The sequence below is a fragment of the Peromyscus eremicus genome, chromosome 4 (assembly GCF_949786415.1).
Source record: "Peromyscus eremicus chromosome 4, PerEre_H2_v1, whole genome shotgun sequence".
NCBI lineage: Eukaryota > Metazoa > Chordata > Mammalia > Rodentia > Cricetidae > Peromyscus > Peromyscus eremicus.
In genome coordinates this window covers 99,704,716-99,726,739 of record NC_081419.1, presented here as the reverse complement: position 1 = coordinate 99,726,739, position 22,024 = coordinate 99,704,716, and the positions used below count along the sequence as shown (strand labels likewise).

Genomic DNA, 22,024 nt, shown 5'->3' with positions numbered 1-22,024 from the left:
ATTTGCTTTCTTCAGCTAATTAACAGAAAGGAACTACAGGAGGGAAATGTAAGAGAATACAGATGAGAGGGAGGAAAAGGAAAAATCAGTGCTTACCTGAGAAGTCAGTAACACATTTCCATCAGGGTACTATTATTGTTGTCGTTGTCTTCCCACAAAATCCTAAGCTAAATGAGGACTGCCCCAGCAGTGCTGAGCAGGTGCACAGCACTTAGCACAGAGCTTAACAGTCCCTTGGTTGATAATTTGTTGAACGGAGGACTAAAAAGCAACTTCTAAGTCTCTGGTCATTTATCCCCACTACAGTTTTTGAGAGGTACTTGGGGGATAGATACAGTGATAGCTGCAGCAGCGTGGGTGCTGGCGCTGGGTGCTGGGTGCTGGGTGCTGGGCGCTGGGTGCTGGCGCTGAGTGCTGGGCACCTAGAAGGAGTGCTACCCACATATACCATGAGGCCCCTGTCAACTTCCTCATGGCAAGTCTGAAAGACAATAGACCAGGGTGAGGAAAGCCTGTGCTCAAAGACATACCCTATACTCTACCTGAACTCCCCAAATCACAGGCAGGCATTTGAAAGATAAAAATGATTCGCTTTCAGAAACATCTGCTGAGATGCCCTACAGTCTAGGTGCTTATAAAGGTATCTGGTAAAACGCCGAAAGGACGGGCAAGGACAGCATGCTCGGCACACCAGGACCAAGGTGCGAGGGGAGCACACACAAGTACGGCTGCTTTGACTTACATGCTTTCCATAGGAAGGGTCTGTGGACACCCACACAGCCCCTTCATTTCTCAGACCCTTTCTGATTCCCATGTCCCACCTCATCTTCCTCCTCACTCTGTCCATTCCCTTATAAAGCACATAACTTGCTATTTGTTAATTCTATAGAAGTTTATACTTCTTCGTCTTGCCACATGTTATAATTTATTTCTGTGCCATATTATACCGATTTCTTATTCAGGTAGTCTCTGGTTTTCTTTGCTTGTTCCAGCACTGGTGATGGACAGAATAAAGATAAACATTCTTGTTGTCTCCTGCTTTAATCTACCCTGAAGATAATAACAACCATCTTCCTTAAAGACGTTTCTTTAAAAACCATACAAACTTTTGCTATGAATGTGTAGCAATGGCCTAAACCTAAATATGGTTAGAATTGTCAATGTCCATACAGACACAGTGGGTGGTCATTTTATTGTTGACATTCAGCCACCAAATCCATTCATAATACTCATATAGATGCAAATGGCACAGTGCTGAGAAATTGTGCCTAGCGGCTAGTTAAGAGGTCTTACTGGGAAATTTTCTTATACTGAAGCTAAGCACCTTGAAAAATAAATAAAGCCATAGGAAGTGAACACCTACACAAAAAGATGTTTTCCTGGACCATGCCCAGACTACTAGAATGATAGGCTGCTGAAAAGATGCCATGTGAACTCCCCAAGACCAGAAGCAAGTCACAGGTTGCCAGGACTAAGAAGCCATTCACTAAGCCAAGTGCAGAGAACTGTGCTTAATAGAAAGCAATCGCCATGTCCCAGGGCCATTTCCAAACACCGAACCCCATACTGAAAGAGTATAGGAGGAAGTCAGAGACTAGGATTAGGTGCACATCACCTCTGTTTGTGACAGGTCACACCTCTTTCAGCTCAGTTTCCTCATCTGTGAGGTGAGGATTATCGTTTGCCTCCAGGCAAAAATCACAGCGGATAATATGTGTGAAGAATATGAACCACAGAGTAAGTACCCAGGTGTCTTGTGGTATTTGTGGATGTTTAGCTGCTGTTGCTGCTCCTCAACTCTAGGTGTCTTCCTAAAGAGCCTCACGCCAGGGCCCTGTGCATGATGACAAGTCATTATTATTACGTAGGATCAGAAGCCACACGAGCAGTGGGTCAACACTTTGTGAGTACAGGATCACAAGCAAAGCTGCTCACGGAAGCAATGAAAAGGCGTCCGGTTCAGCACAGTGCAGCCACACTGCCAGTGCATCCCAACCAGAACACAGCCTGGACGCTCCCAAACAAATGCTCCCAGTGAATGCTCCCTCTGGTAAGCCGACCTCCAAGCTAACCAGCCCATTCTTACCTCAGGGCCCACCTTCTCCACAAACTTCTGTCTCCTGATGTGTGTTACTGCCACTGCCCTGTGCTTGGCACTGAGCACACTGCTCCCAGCTTCCTGCATCTCTTCCTCTCTCATTGTGACTAGGAAACAGTCCCCTGAACTAAGTGTGGCCTCTGAGCTTCCAGGCCCCTAGACCATGAAAGCACGCACCTAAACAATCACAGTGTTTTCACTGCCTAGCAAGTAGTTCTTACCAGGCCTAATTGCTTCTGAGTGTTAGTCTGCAGCCATTTCAAACACCTAAAGGATTTGAGGATTTTCCTTCAGAGTGTGGGTTTAATTTTAATGGTTCTGCACATTTCTAAATCTAATTACTAGGAATTTGGAAAAAGAAAACAACAATTGTGCATGGGCTTTGGGGTCTGGCTGGTTGGCAGAAGCTCCAAGCCAGTTAGCTGGGGAAATCAGTTCAAGTCAAAACTAGACATGGCAAAATGTGGGCACCTCTGGGAAAGGGCAGGGCACCCTCAAGAGCTCTCTGCTAGAAGTCGCTGTCATCCTTGCCTCCAATAATACAATCTGAGTACAGTGACCTCAGCAAGAGCCCCCTCTTCCAAATGGTTAAGAGAAAGGCTTGCTTACAGTCTTAGATCAAATAAAACAAGAACTCAGAAGGACACACCAAATAGATAAAAAGAAAAAAAAAAAAGATTCAGGTCTTCAAAATTCACCTGGAAAACTAGCCAGAGCAAGATGACTAGATTTATAAATTTAATCAAGTAATACTAATCTATACAAATCTAGAATCAATGTGTTAACTTGTGTTCCTAGTTTTTAAAATGTTATTCAGTAAATGAAGGAGAAATCCCTTGAGGATAAAAGAAGTACAAACTGGATTAATTCATCCGACAGAGACTTAGTGGGTGTAAACAAAACATTAGTAAATTACTAGTAAAAATTATAAAAAGGGCCAGGCACTGGTGGCACACGCCTTTAATCCCAGCACTCAGGAGGCAGAGCCAAGCAGATCTCTGTGAGTTCAATGCCAGCCTGGTCTACAGAGCGAGTTCCAAGACAGGCACCAAAACTACATGAAGAAACCCTGTCTTGAAAAAAACAAACAAAAATTATAGAAAGGAATATATAAAAGCAGTGGAACAGGTAGGTTGGATAGAGGTGAGATGAAATATGCATCATTATTTATAAAAAATACTTTAAGGGAAAACTAAATATTTAAATAATATTATTAATTTTTCCTTTGTATTTTCCAAGGAGTTCTGGGAAATTAACTTACTCCAAACAACGGTAAAAGAAGGAGAAGAGGAATGACTGCTAGATACAGAAAGAGAAAACGAATACAGAGAAATAGTTGAGGTCAGGTGAGACGTCTAAAGAGAGAGCGTAGATTTTACTGAGTTTCCATAAAAGTTAAAATTTCTTTTCAGAAAGAGGAATACCCATAAGAAAAATAGTGTTATTTAGCAGTATAAGCCTGAGGCAAGACCTAGCTTTTGAGAAGTAAGGGTAAGGGCTAGCCCAGGCAACATTGTCCTCATGGCTGTGCTCAGGTTCAAGAGGTGGATGGGACAGAAGAGACAAAGGTTACCATGAGACAAAGCATACTGAAGCAGCCCCAAGGCTTCTGAACCTTCAGAGAAGCTCACTATGGAAAGACAGCCAAGAGCATCACTGAGAGAATCTTCTCAGTACCTACGACTCCCTCACCTTTTCACCAGTGACCCCCAAACCACACTATTTCATTGAGACACATGCCTGCTCTACATCGCTATTTGGGCACTAGAAAAAAAAATGATGAAAAGAAATGAATGTCACCTTGTCTCCCCAAATTACTTGTCATACGGCATCCTTAACTTCCTAAGCAGCCTATGCCTTAGCTTTGCCTCCCTGCTGTTTCCGCTGCTCCCTCTGTCCCTCCTGTCCTTCCTCCAACAGCTCTAACTGAACTCTCCTTTGCTGTGGGGAGAGCCTAGCCACCACTAATGCTTTATCTTTTCAGTGTAGAGCAGCGACCTAGTTTCTGAATGGGCATCCATGCCAACACAGCTGTTGCCTTGCACTGCACACTGTACCTCCTGGTACACTCTCCAACACTCAGCCTCTGGAGCCCCCTTTATTCAGCCTCTACTCTGTCGACAACAGCCTGGCACCCGCTCAGGCTGGGGAATCCACAGTTTTTCTACAGGAACCAGCTCAAATTCAAGTTTCCTTCTTCTGAATCGAGGCCACTCATCTCCTCCAGGCTCCCAGGATAAACGCTCTGATTCTAGCAAATATTTGTCAGACTGTTGTGTGGCCCTTATCCCTAGGAGATACTTAATGAGTCACTAGGAGGTAAAGACTTCACCCTACTTACCCCAGCCTATCTGCCAAGTTAAATTAGACAATGTTAAAGGTCAAAAGAGAAAGTCAGACTCCCTGGATGCCCTCCCTCCCAATGCTCTACTCAATTTCTTCATTTAATAAACTTTAATTTTAATTAGTGTGCGCAATGATGAGTTACATTACAACATTTTCTGACTTGTGTATCATTGCACTTTGTTCATACCCAACTCCTCGTTACCCCCTCTTATCCAGCATCCTGCTGGGCCCTTTCCTTCCTTAAATAGTGTCACATGTATTTATAAACCCAGATTCCACATACATGAGAAAATACACCTAGAAAGCACATACATGCACAGCATTATTTATGAAGGCTTTGGTGAGCTGGGTCTGTCCACAGCCTCTGCCTCCCAGCATACCACTCTTCACTGCAGGCATGAGTTCCAAATGTGCTCTGCTATCCCCCTTCTCTGGCATGGAGCCCTCTCCATGTCTCTGCCCTGCACTTGCCATCCTGTCTGCCTGGGATTCATCTGTTCTTTAACCCTTGGTAGCTGCTACATCATTAGGAAAGCCAATGAGACTTCTCCTTTCTGGTCTGCCAAGTGGACCTCAACGACCACACTCGTCTCTCCAGCACTGAGCTCTGTTCATGTACATTGTATGGTTGCTCCTCTACGGGGGACCTCCCAATGTGCCTCTTTACATGGCAAAATGGAGAAAACTTGAGTCAACTGTTTTCTGGAGCAAGAATCAGCAAGCTTTTCCTGCAAAGGGCCAAGTAGGAAACATCTCAGGTTTTGTGGGTTACTCAGTGTCACACTCAGCTCTTGTAGAACCAAAGAACCACAGCAAATAGATCTCTGTGGTCTAGCAAAAACTTCTTGCAAAAACAGATGGTAGGCTTGCTTTGGCCAGCACTCAAGTGTGCTCGTCCACTTTTAGAGACTGAGTCTGAACTGCAATAGATACAAGAATGTTAGAAATCAAATCAGTCCCTGCTCTCAAAGCACCCCCTTATCTTGTCCCAAAGTTGTCATCAGTTGCAGCCCTAAGACATTACTTCGGAGCCAGGTCTTGTGGCAGAGGCCTATGATACGAGATCTGGAGACTGGGGATAGAGAATTCCAAACACTATATAAGACAGCTTGGATTCCATGGTGAGTTCAAGGCCTATCTGGGAAACTTAGTGAGATCCTGTCTCAAAAAATTCAATAAAGGCCTGGGGATGTAGCTTAGTGAAACAGCACTTGCTTAGCATGCATGAAGTCCTGGATTCGATTCCTAGTAACACAAAAATAAATAGATAGATAGATAGATAGATAGATAGATAGATAGATAGATAGATAGATAGATAGATAGATAAACAAACAAATGAAGGGATAGATGATAAATAGATGGATAAGATAGATAGATAGATAGATAGATAGATAGATAGATAGATAGATAGATAGATAGAATCAGAATTCCATAAAAGGTGATCAGTAGCCAGTTGTATAGCTCAACTGAATAGCACAGTGCAATGGGGCTCTGAGGCTGATCTCTGCACCAAGCCTTTGCCTCCCTAACTTCCCCTCACAGGAAATTAAATCTCAATTAGATATCCAGGTCCCTACCTTCCCACAAAGAGAAAACCTTTTCTTCTAAGAAAAACAACTACCCCAAAACTTCATGACAGGACCTCTAAAATGTACCCCATCCTCATCTGTTCCTGATACCATTAGATTAAAACAGCATTGTTCAGAGGCAACCAGCAAAAAATAATAACAACCTGCCATTTTGGCATGTTGCAGGCTACAAACTTCAACAGAAGCAGTGAAGACCTTCCTGTGTTCAGAGTAATAGTAGAGCAGTTACAAGTAACGCTCTAACCTAATCTTTTTATATTAATAATGTAACTAGAAAGCAAATAGGAAAAATAAACCTAAAAAGAGGGAATTAGAGAGCTGAGAGCCTCCTGAGACACAGACGCCTGCTATACACATAAGAAATGTTTGTTGATAAATGAGTAGGCAGGAAGCTAAAGACCTAGACAACCCAGTTAGCCAAAGCATACATGTTCTCCAAATTCCTTAACATGTGATTTTAAATCTATAGTATCCATAGGGGAGTTTGAATATTCCCATCTGTGTGAGGCAAATGGCCACGCCAACCTTTTTCCAGCAGACTCACCATCTTGAGTATTTGGAGTCAGGATTTGGGTGCGGAGTTCCTCCAGGCTAATTCCCAGGCACCTGCAGATCTCCTCCCTGCTGTAGGGTTCAGCATGAAGGGCATCCTCTGTGACCAACAGCATTTCTTGCAGACTAATCCCCAATTTGGTTTGCACTTCTTCTAGCCGCAGGACTTTATCCCATCGCAACCCTTTGTGTTTAGCAAGGACCTGCAAATTTAAACCATGACAGAGGTGAAGTTTTACTTCAGAGTTCAATATGCTCTATTTTAATTAGTCATACTCAGCTTGAATTTTGTTTTCCATTCAAACTATCAAGTCTCCCACCATTGCTTGGAACTGCATTGTGGGCTCAGATGTTTGTAATTAAATATACCTATATGACAGTCACTTAAAACACACACATTGCAAATGCATGCAGGAGCATGTGTGCACACACACAACTCCTATCTCTTGTTGTTTTTTGCCTGTCACCTCTAACCCTTAGGGCAGTGGTTCTCAACCTGAGGGTCACAACTTCTTGGGAGTTGCATATCAGATATCCTACCTATCAGATACTTAAGTTACAATTCATAAAAGTAGCAAAATTCAGTTTTGAAGTAGCAATGAAATAATTTTATGATTGAGGGTCACCATAAGATGAGGAACTGTATTAAAGGGTTGCAGCATTAGGAAGGTTGAGAACCACTGCCTTAGAACTATTCTTGAATATTTTCACTCTTTTCTCTCTATTCAAACTATCTATACTTTATAGATTAAGTCTGGAGAAAACTATTCAAATCTCATTTGATTTTAGTCCTGAGTCAGCTGCAGTCCTGACATTTAAAATACTTCCTATTTATCATGGTAGTCTTGAAAATGGCTAATGAATTTAAGTATCTGAGTACTTAAAGTCAAGTTTCAGTGCTGTGGGATGGTCTGTATGTCAAGTGTGTTGCTGATTGGTCAATACATAAATCACTGATTGGCCAGTGGCCAGGCAGGAAGTATAGGCGGGACAAGGAGGAGAATAAAGCTGGGAAGTTGAAGGCTGAGTCAGAGACACTGCCAGCCGCCACCAGGACAAACAGCATGTGAAGACTCCGGTAAGACACGAGCCACGTGGCAAGGTATAGATTAATAGAAATGGATTAATTTAAGCTATAAGAACAGTTAGCAAGAAGCCTGCCATGGCCATACAGTTTGTAAGCAATATAAGTCTCTGTGTTTACTTGGTCGGGTCTGAGCGGCTGTGGGACTGGCAGGTGAGAGAGATTTGTCCTGACTGTGGGCCAGGCAGGAAAACTCTAGCTACATTTCAGCTTTTAAATAAAAATCTCACTGGTGACCCTCTGAAAAGTTCCTTCATTGGCTCCATGGTAGTAGTATATCTATATGTTCCTCCACCCTCAAGAAAGAGCTTGGCTTCGAGTTGCATCTTGAGGTACCCCCACACTCTCATGGAAGGTCAAAATAAACCAAATCTTTCTAATCAGGTCTATTCATGGGAGTACTAATCCCGGATACATTTGTCTCATTATCCCTCCCTCAAATACTGACAGCCCTTCATAGCTGAGAAAACAGTGAAAGTTCTTCTCTCTCTCTGAGGTCTGAACATTGTCTGGATGTGAAGACAGCAAGTACAAAAAGAAAAAATCCAAAGAGTAGGAAGTTCATCAAGAAAATGTGTATTTGAACTGTTCTTCCATTGTATTGATTTGATTTTCTTTTTTTCTCTTTATTTAAAAAACTTTTTTCATACAATATATTTTGATGTTTCCTCTCCCCAAACTCCTCCCAGATCCTTCCCAGCTTCCTATCTCCCTACCCACCCAACTTCATGCTCTCTCTTTTAAAAAAAGAAAATAAAAACACAAAACACAAAATGAAAATCAGAACAAACAAAAAAATCAGTAAGACAGAAAAATGCCGAAACAAAACAAAAACAAAATGAAACAAAAAGCCTACACACACAAAAAAAAAAAAAAACCATGGAATTCGTTTGTGTTAGCCAACTACTCCTGGTCAAGGGGTCTGTCCTTTAAAGTGGTTCATATACCAAATGAGACTGCATTGGAGAAAACTGGTTTTCCCTTTGACAGTGGGTATCGGTTGCAGATAGCTGCTTGGTTAGGGGTGGGAGCCCATGTCCACTACTCCTTTTCGGTGCTGGGACCCTGTCTACCCTGAATCTGTGCAGGTTTGTGCATGCTGCCACAGTCTCTGTGAATTCATATGTGCATCAGTCCTGTTGTGTCTGGAAAACACGGTTTCCTTTGAGTCACCCACAACCTCTGGTTCTTACAATCTTCCTGCCTCCTCTTCCACATAGATCCCAGAACCTTGAGGGGAGGGGTTTGATGAAGACATCCCGTTTAGGACTGAGTGCTCCGGTTTGTCATGCTGAACATTGTCCAGTTGTGGATGTCTGTGTCAGTTCCCACCTACTGTAAGAAGAAACTTCTCTGATGTGGGCTGAGTGAAGCACTTATCTATAAGTATAGGGGAGTCATTTTATTACTGTATTCCTTTAGCAGAGCAATAGTAGTAGGCATTTCCCTAGGCCCACGACCTATCTAGTCTCAGGTTCTTGGCACTTTTAGCAGTGTCAGAGATAGGCTCTATCTCATGGAGTGGGCCTTAAATCCAGTTGTTATGGTTTTTAAGTGGTTGGTGACTCCCGTAACACGTGTACCACTATTGCACCAGCTTATACTGCAGGCAGGTCACTGTTGTAGGTCACAGGATTTGTAGCTGGGTGACGCTGATGATTACCTTTCTCCTCTGGAAGTGTTCAGAGTACCTTCTAGTACCAAGAACACTACTGAAGAGGGGTGAAGCTTCCAGCTGGGCACCAGCTCTACTTCTCCAAGTGTTCTGTGTAGTGGGTAGCCATTCCAGCTTTGATCTGGAGGTTCCAACCCCCATTGAGGCTTCGGTAACTGTCATGCCTACAAGGCGGGGCCAAGAGAGGGCCCTGAAGACCCGAGATCCGGATGCGCCGCCCTCTCTTGGTTCCCGGACCCTGGATGCTGGAGGTAGACCAAGCAGAGTTCTCCAGAGAACACCGCCGGACTGCACTATGTCTTTCCCAGACCCTGAAACCTACCTATCCCTTCATTTGTAAGTTACGCCACTAAATAAACCTCCCTTTTAACTATGTGGAGTGGCCTTAATAATTTCACCAATAGTTCTGTGACATAAATAAGTGTTGTCTTTGCAATAGGGCCTTATGATCAGGTTGTAGAGAGAAAGTAACAACACTGGCAATAGCCTACGATGTTTGGGGAGGTTTCATGGTACCCCTCTGGTCAGTGACTCAATAAGATGTAACATTCCTGGCACTGGGGGATTTATTTGGTGGTATAAGATGTCTAATTGGGGCATTGCCACTTCTATTATTTGGAGACTCATTTAGATTTCTTTTACATATGTACATAGTTTAGGAACTTCTATGGTAGTAGGTTTCCATATGGCTTTTCAAATGTCCTCTTAGTGTTGCCACTCCCCATATCCCTCCTTTACCCTTCTCTTCTGTTTAATCCTCCTATTCTAGTTTTGCCTTTATCTCTCCGTAACACTACACTCTATTTCCCCTTCCTTGGAAGAACCTCTCCTTCTCCCTGGTCTCTTACCAGGTACCTGACCTCTATGGCTATTCAGATTGTAGCACATATTTTAAAAGCTAACACCCACATATGAGAGAAAATATACAATATTTGTCTTGTGGAGTCTGAGTTAGCTCACACAAGATTATTTTTTCTAGCTCAATCCATTTACCTGAAATGTTCATTTTCCTTAACAGCTGAATAATATTTATTTGTTGTTAAATGTATCATATTTTCAATAACCATTCATCAGTTGATGGACATCTAGGCTCTTTCTAATATCTAGCTTTTATGATTAGAACAGCAATGAACATAGATAAGCAAGATGTAGAGTCCTTTGGGTATATGCTCAAGAGTGGTATAGCTAGATCTTGAGATAGATCTATTTTCAGCTTCCTAAGGAACTGCCACACTGATTTCCACATTGCTGGACAAGTTTGCACTCCCACCAGCAATGAATAAGTGTTTCTTTTCCCCTACAACCTTGCCAGAATGTGATGTCATTTATTTTATTGACCTTGGCCATCCTGACTGGGGTAAGATAAAATCTCAAAGTAGTTTTAATTTGCACTTCCCAGTGGCTAAGTATGTTGAACATTTCTTTAAGTGTTTCTCAGCCATTTGTGTTTCATCTTATGAGAACTCTCTGCTTAGTTCTGTACCCCATTTTTTAATTGGGTTATTTGTTTTCTTGATGCTTAGATTTTTAGTTCTGATTTTCTTCCTTTTGAACAAGATATAGGACTTACCAAAAGATGGCTACAAGTTTTGTTAGGATCGCTCACTTCTAAAAATGTTACTAGCTGAAGTTCTCAAACTTGTTAATTATCTTAAAAACAAAACAAAACAAAACAAAAAAACACCCTGACTCATATACTTAAAAGGGATGATTTTAAAGAACTGGGAACAGAGACAATACAATTGTTTTTCTGTTCAATTATTTCACAGAACAGGGTATCATTTTTTTCTTTTTAGTGTTTGTTCCCATTTTCTCTCTATTACTTTTATTGAGTTTGTTCTTTGATAATTTTATATATGTATAAAATCCTCCTGATCACTGCACCTCTTGGCCTCTCTAACCTCCCTCCCACTCCTATTGAAACCCCTTCTCCCCAGAAGTCCTTCTCCCATAATTATGTCTTTGTTTTTTTCTTTTTGTTGTTCTGTCTTGTTTTTGTTTTTGAGAATCAGAGGTTAACTAGGATCATCTGTGTGTCCATGAATTTGGAACTATTTACTGGAGCCTGGTGGGAGCCTCACTGGGCACACACCTGACTGCCTCTCCAACACAAACCATCAGTAGCCAATAGTCCAGCCAGGAGGACAGGGCCCTGTGATTTCCTTCTAAGCCATTATTAACGGTTGACAGTCCCATTGCAGCAATCATAGTTGCTATGAGGTTATGACTTCTTGGACTGTGCCATGCCTACAGGTAAGAATTTCAAAGCCCTTTTCCCTACAGTCTAGCTCTTACATTCTTTCTACTTCCTCTTCTGCAACAATCTCTAAGCCTTGGAAGTGCTGATATAAATGTCTAGTTTAGGGTGGCATATTCCACTGTCACTTATTCTCACAACCTTGAGCAACCATGAGTCTCTGCATATACCATCATTCATTTAGAGAAGCTTCCCTGTTTAAGGCAGGAAATAACATTTATCTATAATTCCTTCAAATAAATTTTTAGAAGGCAGCTTGGTACCATAACAATTTAGCCAAACAATAGTAGTAAGTTCACCCCTAGGGCCTGACTTCCTCAGCCACAGATTTTTGACCAGGTTTACAGTACCAGGCATGAATTCATTCTTGTGGAGCAAGCCTCAAATACAACCAGATACCTACTGGTTACTCCTTTAGCAGTTGTACCGCTATTACTCAGTGGGCACGTCTTGCCTGATAGGTTCAAAGAGTTCATAGCTGGGTATGACTGCTCATGCCTGTTCTCCCCCAGTAGCCTACAGAGTAACTTCCAGGACTATGAGAGCTAGGCGGCAGAAAGGATGCCTCATGCTCAGTTCTAGATGACTGGGGTTATTTAATAACAACAAAAAAAGGAGAAGGACATGAAGTTGGGAGAAAGACAGGTTGGGGAGCACTAGGGGGAGTTAGAGATAGATAGTAGCGGATAAATACAATCAAAACATATAAAGAAAACATTGACAAGTGCATTCCTCTGAAAGAGAGGGGGAGTGAAGGAGGGGAAAAGCAAGGGGGGAAGAGGAAGGGAAAGAATGAGGAGGAAGGGAACAAAAAACAGTTCCCTTGGATAGTTCCCATCTCCATCTTTACTTGAACCACTCATGTTGTCCTAGACACTTGGAAAAAGCCTCCTGGCCCAGCGGCTTGTATGACCACTCCGAAAGGCATGCCTGCAGCCCACAGGCTACTTCCAAAGGAAGTAAGTCTCCACACTGTTTTTCCCTGTATGCACAGACACTAACATGAAGAGGTGCAGTCCACTCCAGCAATATCACAGTTTTCTGTTAGCCTGATGTCCATTTCACTTTCAGCTAACAGGTCTACAAAGCCAAGTTGGCACGCATTTCATTTAAAAGAGTAAAATCTTCCACGTGCTCACGACAACAGCTGCATCGCCCATGAGCTGCTGCATTGCTGTGAGGGAGCAAAATAGGAAAGCCACTTAAGCCCTTAGAAATTTGGCCCAGGGATCAGAAGGATGACTTGCAGATGAGGAGAGGGGGTGAGATCACTTGCTCCGAGACAGAACCTGAGGGAGTTTGCCACGGCTACCTTCATGACTGGCACACTTTGCGTCTTGGAAGCAGGGGCATGAGTCAGGGTTGCAAGTCACTTCCTCACAGCTTCCCACTCAGCAGCATGGAGAAGCTTAGAGACAGCAGTTCTTCGACATTCCTCACATCCTTTTCACCACAGCAAACATGAAGGGTTCACATCAGATACCCGTTTCTGGCAGGGTCCTGGGTTCTGGTCCATGCTCTACAGACTTTAAAGCGGGTAACAATGCTTTGTCCACAGTGATGGGAAAGGTAGGGACAAACAGGTTAGGACCCTGCATTAGTTAGCTTTCTCTCTAAGGCAGGACTATGAGGGACAGGATTTGTGAAGCAAGTCAGCCGAAGTCTCACTAGAGAAGTACAAAGTAACACAGGAAGAGAAGCCAGTAGGAGGGGCACTGACGTGGACAGCTAAAACGGAGCCTGCTGGTCTTCAAAGACTGTTATGTATGACCCTCAGCTGCATCTTTACCTCAAAGCATGACAAATGGGTATTTACCACTAAATCACAGCAATCACTCATTGGGCTGCTCTCACGAGATGAACTTCCTAATATTTACAGGGTGTCCTGCCTACAAACTAAAATACTAGGCACTCTTCTACATCAAGAAAACACTCTCACTGAGAATGGCCAAGAGATCTAACAAAAGGGCATAGTACTGCAAGGACATGGACCTCAAGGGGAGGGCTGTCGGAATCCACTTCTCTGGCTTCCTTACCACAAATAGTAGTACTAACTAGCCAATGGAAAAGGCATCCACCCTTCTCAACAGGTGAATGTCCTAACCGGCTTTCTGTTGCAGTGATAAACACCATGACCAAAACCAGCTTGGGGAGGAGAGGGTTTACTTCAGCTTACAGTTTACAGCCCATCATTGAGAGAAGCCAGAACAGGAGCTCAGGATAGGAACCTGGAGGCGGGGACTGACGGAGTTCATGGAGGAACTGTGCTTACCAGCTGGCTTTCCATGACATGCTCAGCTTGCTTTCTTATACAATCCAGGACTGCCTGCCTAGGAATGGTCCCACCCCAGTGGGCTGGGCCCCTCCTACATAAATGATTAATCAACAAAATGCCCCCAAATGTGCCCAATGGCCAGTTCTATGGAGGCAATTCCTTAACTGAGGTTCCCTTCTGCCATTGAATTTGTGTCAAATTGACAACAAAATCTTCTCCATCCACACGGGTGCTAACTCTAGTCCCAGGAGATCAATCTGACGCCCTCTTCTTGCCTCTGTTGGCATCTGGCATGTACATGGTACACAGATATACATGTAGGCAATACACTCATACACATAAAATACAAATTTTAATTTAATAAAAACTTTTAAACAAATAATAGAACTATAATGTAATCAAGCCATCCATTCCTGATCATCTACACAAAGGACTCTAACTCAACATACTGTAGAGACACTTGCACATCCATGTTTACTGCTTCACTAGTCAAAATAACTAAGAAACGGACCAAGCCAAGATCATTAGTGGAAGAATGGATAAGGAAATGCAGTACATATATACAATGAGCTTTTCTTCAATCAGGAAGAAAAATGAAATCACAGCATTTATAGGGAAAAGGATGGAACTAGAGAACACTTTGTTAAATAAAAAAGCCAGACACAGAAAAACAAATCATGTTTCCTCTTGGATGTAAAATATTGATTTAAGAGTGTGTGTGTGTGTGTGTGTGTGTGTGTGTGTGTGTGTGTGTGTGAAAACCAGAAAGGGATCATGAGAGGAGAGGAAGAACTGCTTAAGTGGGTAATGGAATATGTGTGACATGAAAGCAGAAGGGAGGGCTATCGAGGGGGAAGAAAAGGAACCAGCAAGAAGTGGCGGTTAGAATGGCAAGAAGAAAAAGGAAGAAGGAAGGAAGGAAGGAAAGAAAGGAAGGGAGGGAGGGAAGAAGGAAGGAGGGGAGGAAGGAAGGCATGGAGAGAGGGAGGGAGGGTAAAAAGAGGGCCTACCAAAAGAAAAAGTGTGGTAGGAGAATTGTTCGTATGGCCATTCCACTGTGCCAATAAAGCCACCTTGAATCAAAGGATGGAGTCAGTAATTGGCTGATTGGGATCAGCCATAGAGTTGCTGGAGGGCTGAGGAGGTCTGCTAGAGAGGGACAGGAAGACAGAAAAAGGATTTCAGGGGGATTTTTCAGAGCTGGTAGATCAGGAAAAACATGGAGAGAGGGTCAGCCAATTGACTCTCCATTGTTCCTTGGATTTATCAGGTCTTTATCTCAATTTCTGACTCCTGAGTTTATACCGGAACAATTTAGGTAATTGTTTCATCTGACATCCAGCTCGGGACCTTAGATCACACCCCAGCTTCTCACTGAAGGCAAATATGCTGATTTGCGAAGACAATTTAGATTTGATGCTCACACCTTGGTACAATGATATATAGCAACTTTGAATGCTTGGGACAGGGTTGAAGAATCAGGAAAGAGGATTGAGTCATTTACTAAAATTATACAAGGCCCAAAAGAAGCCTTCACTGATTTTTTTTTTTTACAAAGATTGACTTCAGCTGTTAATATCATATCCAGAAGTTAGACAAATATTAATTAAATCTTTCGCTTTTGAAAATGCTAATTCAGAATGCAAATAGGGTGATTAGGCCTTTAAAGGCAAGATTAGCACCAACAGATGAATGGATTAGAAATACAGCTGATATTGGATCTCACACATATGATGCTGCCTTGATAGAAGTAATTTGTAGAAATTTTAAGAAAAATCAAGCCGGGCGGTGGTGGCGCATGCCTTTAATCCCAGCACTCGGGAGGCAGAGCCAGGAGGATCTCTGTGAGTTCGAGGCCAGCCTGGGCTACCAAGTGAGTCCCAGGAAAGGCGCAAAGCTTCACAGAGAAACCCTGTCTCAAAAAACCAAAAAAAAAAAAAAAAAAAAAAAGAAATTTTAAGAAAAATCAAAATGTCAGATGTTTTAATTGTGGTAAAGTCATTTGAAGAGGAACTGCAGGCAAGATGTTCCTAGAAATAACTTTTTTTCTAAAGAAAATTCACACAAAAGGCCCCAGTCTTCAGTATGCAGAAGGTGTGGCAAAGGCCAATATTGGATTCATGAATGCAGATCAACAAGGAAAAGGCAAGGTAACCCTGTGCTGTCAGGAAATACCTTAGGGGACCTCTCACCGGCCCCAATGTCAAATTTGGTTCAATCATTCCCTGTCAGCATTGGGGAAACTTCTCCACAGAGCAATTAAAAGACTTAATACCTGTTCTTTAAAACCATACTGCTCTGGATGTAACCAAAGACAGAACAATTGCTATAGATACAACAAAAAGTTCAGGAGAGACTGGAAAACAAGTGTTTTGGCAAACTGCTATAAATGATCAGGGACCAAAACTAAAAATACATATAAACAGCATTGAAATTGAAGGTTTGCTAGACATAGGTGCAAATGCAACAATTTCACCAAAACCTTGGCATCCAGATTGGCCTCTTCAGGAGGTAAATGTTCCATTTCTGGGGATTGGAACTTTATCTCAGGTAAAACAAAGTGCAAGATAGGTCAAATGCACAGAATCAGAAGGACAGATAGGAAAATTAAAAACATATGTGGCTAGCATAGCAATGAATTTATGGGGACGTGATTCATTGTAGCAATAGAAAACATAGATTGACATTCCTCTAATCTCAGAAACAAACTGTAAAATAAAGAATGCTTCTAAGAGAAATATTAAAGCATATTATCAAGAACAGTCAACAGACTGTTCAGGTTGTACATAAGCAGGGAACAACAGCTGGTGATCTTTCAAAGTTACCAACAGCCCTACCTTTAAAATGGTTAACTGACAAACCTGTCTGGGTGTAACAATGGCCATTGACATCAGAAAAATTACAGGCATTAGAACAGCTGGTACAGAGGCAGCTAAATGCTCAACATATTGACGAACTGACCAGTCCTTGGAATTCTCCTATATTTGTCATTAAAAGAAATCTGGAAAATGAAGAATGTTAACAGATTTAAGAACCATAAATAAGGTGATTCAGCCAACAGGCTCTTTACAAGGTAAAGAAATTGATCAGCTATTGGTAGTAAATGAGCGAGAAGCCTCAGAATTTCATAAAAAACACCATGTTAATAGCAAGGGTTTAAAGAAAGCTTTTCTATCACTTGGCCAAAGAAATTATAAGGAAATGCCATACTTGTTCTTTGTATAACCAAACTGCACTACTTGCAGAAAGTAATCCAAAGGATACTCAAAGAAACGAAATTTGGAAAATGGATGTGTTTCATTTGTGGAGTTTGAAAAAATAAAGTATGTGCACCATACCATAGATACATATTCAGGATTTCAGTGCACAACTGCTTTGAGTTCCGAAAAGTCCAATTCTGTAATCACACATTTATTAAAAGTTACAGCCATTATGGGAATACCTGTACAAATTAAGACTGACAGTGCTCTAGCATATGTCTCTAGTAAAATGAAACAGTTTTTTGCATATTACAGTATAAAACATATTACAGGTATAACACACAATCCTACAGGACAAGCAGTTACTTTGTATATGTTTAATAAACAGAAATGGGAAAAAAAAAAGACCCCCAGAGATAGACTACACAATGCTTTGTCAACTTTAAATTTTTTAAATGCTAATGAAAAAGGAATGACAGCTGTGGAGAGACATTGGATAGCAGGAAAAAAATACTGATTTAAATCAGCCTGTGTACTACTTTAAAGATGTGTTGACCTCAGAATGGAAACCAGGATATGTGTTACATTGGGGAAGAAGTTTTGCTTTTGTTTCCACAGGAGAAGAAAAGCTAGGAATACCATCAAAATTGATAAAGATTAGATTTGAACAGGAGAGACCTCTTGATTAGGAGAGGCGCTAGTTCATCAAACAGTGTGGCCATTCAACCTGCCAAGAAAGGAAACTCCCCAAAGTTAAGCTTGGGGTAGGGTTTTGTTTTTGTCTTTCCAGGAGAATAAAAGCATCCAACTAAGGAATCTGAAGACCACTGGACAAATGAGACATCTGAAGAAGAAAGACAAATTATCCAGAGAAAATGTCCCAAGGAAAAGAGTAAATTGGCCCTAATGGTATAACACACTTCCAATAGGATGAAATCTCATAAATCTTCCCAAATGTTTGTTTCTAATGTTCTCTACAGACATATAAGGCAAATGGTCTTTTTGTAGTCCCAATTCAATTAAAAGTTAATGCTGGGTTTGGAATTAGAGCATGGCTCTCTCCTTCTCTAAACCCAAGCATGCTTCTTAAAGGAAAACCCAAAATCTCCGTCTCATGTTAGAAGATCCACCTGATATGAGACAGAAGAAAACCCAAAACTGTTGGTTGTACATAAGCAGGGAACAACTATTCCCAAGAGGTGAGGTAGGTGGGTTTTTGGTAGTTCAATGGATGTTTGTCATCATTTAAGGGGGTTGGCTACAAGTTGTTATTGGTCACAGTCATGGAGGAAACTGAGCAAAGGAAATTAGATTCAGGGATCTAGTTCTGAAAAAAAAAAGGAGAGATATAGAAATGACAAGATAAAAGAATAGATTATTAAATCTACTTTCAAACTAAAAAAGCAACAACTAGTCTCAAATATTTTACATTGGTATGGATTTTTTTTATATTGATACAAATCTAATCTTATTTTTGTTATACTGTATTATATGTTTCTATTTCTGTTTTAAGGTCTTATACCTGTGCAGCTCATTTAAAAATATAATGTAAAATTCTAGTTCTTGAAAGCTATTTAGGATAATAAAGAAATACAGCTTAGTAGTTAGTCATCTATAACAATCAAACTTAAGTATGTTTTCAAGATCAATCAGAGACAGATTTTAAATAGATAGATGGTCTTCAAACACTACAGAGACCTATAGAATATGGCATTTTAATGTTTTAGTAATATAAAGCTTTTCATGACAATGAGACACATCCTCTCCTGGCAGCACCAATTTACTTCAAAAGAGGATGGCAGGCATTGAAGAACCTTCATATAGAGCTTGCTTTCATTTATGGCAAAGTTAGCCACGGGGCAAAAATGTTGCCCTTGCCTCAACTGCTGACAGTATGCTGTCCAAATTAGACAAGCAGGACACAAAAGAAGGGAACTACCAAACTTTGCCAAGACAAGGTAAGATAGTTCTTCAAAATTCCTGCTTTACAGAAAGGTCTGTCAAATATTTTAAGCCTGTAGGCCAAAGATGTATACCTCAACATTACAGAGGAACCTTGGGACAACTGTCCAGGCAGCCAGATGTTTTTGCCATTTCTTAATTTTGGAAGTTGCTTGCTCTATACTTCCTGTTTACTCAGGTACTATATCCTTCTTGGGTCTCTGATAGGGTTGAAGACAGATGGTTATAGTTACAGTTTTCCTTAGTGATGATAGAAAGTAAATAAGGTACAAAACTTTGAACTCACCAAGATAGGATATATAACAGAGAATTTTCTTTGAATTTGCCAAATACTAAGGGACCGAACATTGTGAATGTATTTCTTACTTGATAATTGTTCTTAATGTATATAGTTTTACTATGTTAGAGTTAAAAAACCTTTCCTTTTTATTTAGACAAAAAGGGGGAAATGTTGCAGGAGAATTGTTCATTCCACTGTGCCAATAAAGCCACCTTGAATCAAAGTCAGCAATTGGCTGACCAGGATCAGCCATAGAGTTGCTAGAGGACTAAGTAGTTCTGCTAGAGAGGGACAGGAAGAGAGAAGAGGGATTCTAGGGGGATTTCCGGGGCTCATGGATCAAGAAAAACATGGAGAGAGGGTCAGCCAATTGATTCTCCATTGTTCCTTGGATTTATCAGGTCTTTATCTCAATTTCTGACTCCTGAGTTTTTGTTACACTGGAAGAATTTAGCAACTCTTTTCTCAGTTTTGTGGTGGTTTTTCTCTTATTTCTTTTTGTTGTTGTTGTTACTTTGGTTTTGGTTTTGTTCTGAAACAGGTAGTACTGGCTGTCCTCCTGCCTCATCCCGTAAGGACTGGGATTACAAGTGTACACCACCACACCTGACTGTGTCTCTCCCTTTGTATCCCACCTCTCTGATGCTCTACAATCCAACTTCTCTTCAACCAAATAGTACGTTTCTGCTGCCAATGAAATATTTCTTCAAAGCCCCTGCTAACAGCTTCCCGCTGCTTGCAAGGCCAGCACAGCACTCGGGGCTCTGCCACTTTCCAGTTCCATTGCCCAGACCACCCCTCGTCCCTCTGCTTCTTGCCTGTAGCCTGAACTCTCTGTGCTAACGACACTGGAGTCCTGGCAGAGCACGCTCTACTGAACACACAGAATGACTGAGATTGACCACAGTCTTGAGTATCTGGGTTTTCTGCTCAAATTCAAGGAAACTGTCAAAGCCCTGAGAACACTGTGCCAACTTTTCTGCACACTCTACCACTGGCCAAAGAACCAGTTCCACACTGACCACAGAGTGACAGGAGCTAAAGAACGTGGGGAAGTGATGGCTCCCGGCCAGACAAGGCCTCCAAAGAATCACTGCACATTTGTCTTGAAGTGTCATGAAAACTCTCTACTTCACTGCTGCCCAGGCTGCCGCAAAGAGTTGAGGATATGTAGACAAGCAATGCTAGAACTCCCCCTCCCCACGTGACTTCCCATAATGCTGACTATTGGCGTCACATATTTTATCCTTCAATATAACAGACATACAATATTTCTGGAAAAGTTTAAGGCATGAAATATGTATAAAATATGAAGAATTTTGTGCCCACTAAAGATTCCTGGTCACTTTGTTAATTTAAGAACATAAAAATGTGCCTCACTTAAAAGTATCATTTACGCAAGCAATGGTTATAAATCTCTATTGAGTTTGCTTTGAATGTTTTTAATTTTAGTTCAAATGCTCTACAAGACTCTAACTTTTAATGAATCTAAATCAATTAGTTTTTGAAAGTTGATGGTGAAAAAGAGTCAGAGGGAGAAAAATTGAGAGTAGAAGGTGCTGTCAATACTAAAGCAAAATGAATAAAAAAAATCACCATCATGGGTTTACTGCACTTCCCTGTAATAAGAAGGTATGGAACAAACTCAGATCACAAGAGTATTTTAGCAAGGCAGGGGGTGAGGAAAGTGTGTGCTAGACATCGGGACTCTGTCTGTGGATGTCTCTCTAACGTGTTATTTTCAAAATTCTCCTCCTTAGTCATTCTCCCCTACACCCAAAGCAGGTCTGTCCAGGCTAAATAAACATCTTGGTCATTTTTTACCTGAGAGTCTACTTCTTTATTTAATGAAACCATTTCCAAGTAAAAATGAAATTCATTCATGTGTTGCCAACAATGGAAGAATGAATCCATACTGTAAGGCAGACATGTTTAACAGACTCTCAGCTTATGTTCCTAAGCAAAAACAGCCCCCACAGCCATGCCCTTGCGTGTGGCCTCTCATGACGGAGCATGTGGTCTCTTATGGCAGGCTTCTCTTCAGCCCTGTTCCAGAAGCTTAGACTTGGATTCTAATAGTCACAGAAATGGGAGTTAGAGAATAGCTTCCACTGTGATGCAATCTTTCACCTTTCTCTTTTCCACAAGGTAAAAGAAGGAAAATTCCTATAGTATTAGAAATAGCAGGGGTTTTTGTTTTGTTTTTGTTAACAATATCTGCTACAATGTAAATGCTATATATAAGTATAATATTGAAGAATAATGACAAAAAAAAGGTATACATTCAGTTCAGAAGCAATCACACCTGCTCTTCACCCAGCTCTCAGTGCTGCCCCTGAATGCTCTCCGGTCTCCAGTGATCCCCTTCATCATATCTGTGTGTTCTGTTGCCCTCTCACCCTCTTCCCCAAAGCCTCTCCTTTCCTGTCATGGTTCCCTTTCTAGTTCTCTGGCTTCTCCCTACACTTCCTCCCACCTAAGTACACATACTTAACATTTAGAAGCTATTATTTGCACAAGACAGAGAACATGCAGTGTGTGTCTTTGTGAGCCTGGGTTCCATCCACTTCCTTGAAAACGTGCGTATGTACCAACACATTTTCATTACCCATTCATCTGTTGAAGAACATTTAAGCCAATTCCATTTCCTTGTCGTTGTGAGTAGAGCAGCAGTAAACATGGATATGCAGGTGTTTCACCGTGGCT

The 22,024-nt window shown here is 41.5% G+C and overlaps 1 protein-coding gene across 4 annotated transcripts in view; it reads right to left on the bottom strand.

Annotated features, from left to right (window-relative positions):
* Positions 1-22,024, bottom strand: part of Galk2 (galactokinase 2) — a 115,020-nt gene that overhangs the window by 20,784 nt on the left and 72,212 nt on the right. For all 4 annotated transcript variants that reach the window (XM_059261314.1, XM_059261316.1, XM_059261317.1 and 1 more), the window contains exon 8: positions 6,578-6,788. In XM_059261314.1, the coding sequence (XP_059117297.1) occupies positions 6,578-6,788 (211 nt within the window). The remainder of the gene's footprint in view (positions 1-6,577; positions 6,789-22,024) is intronic.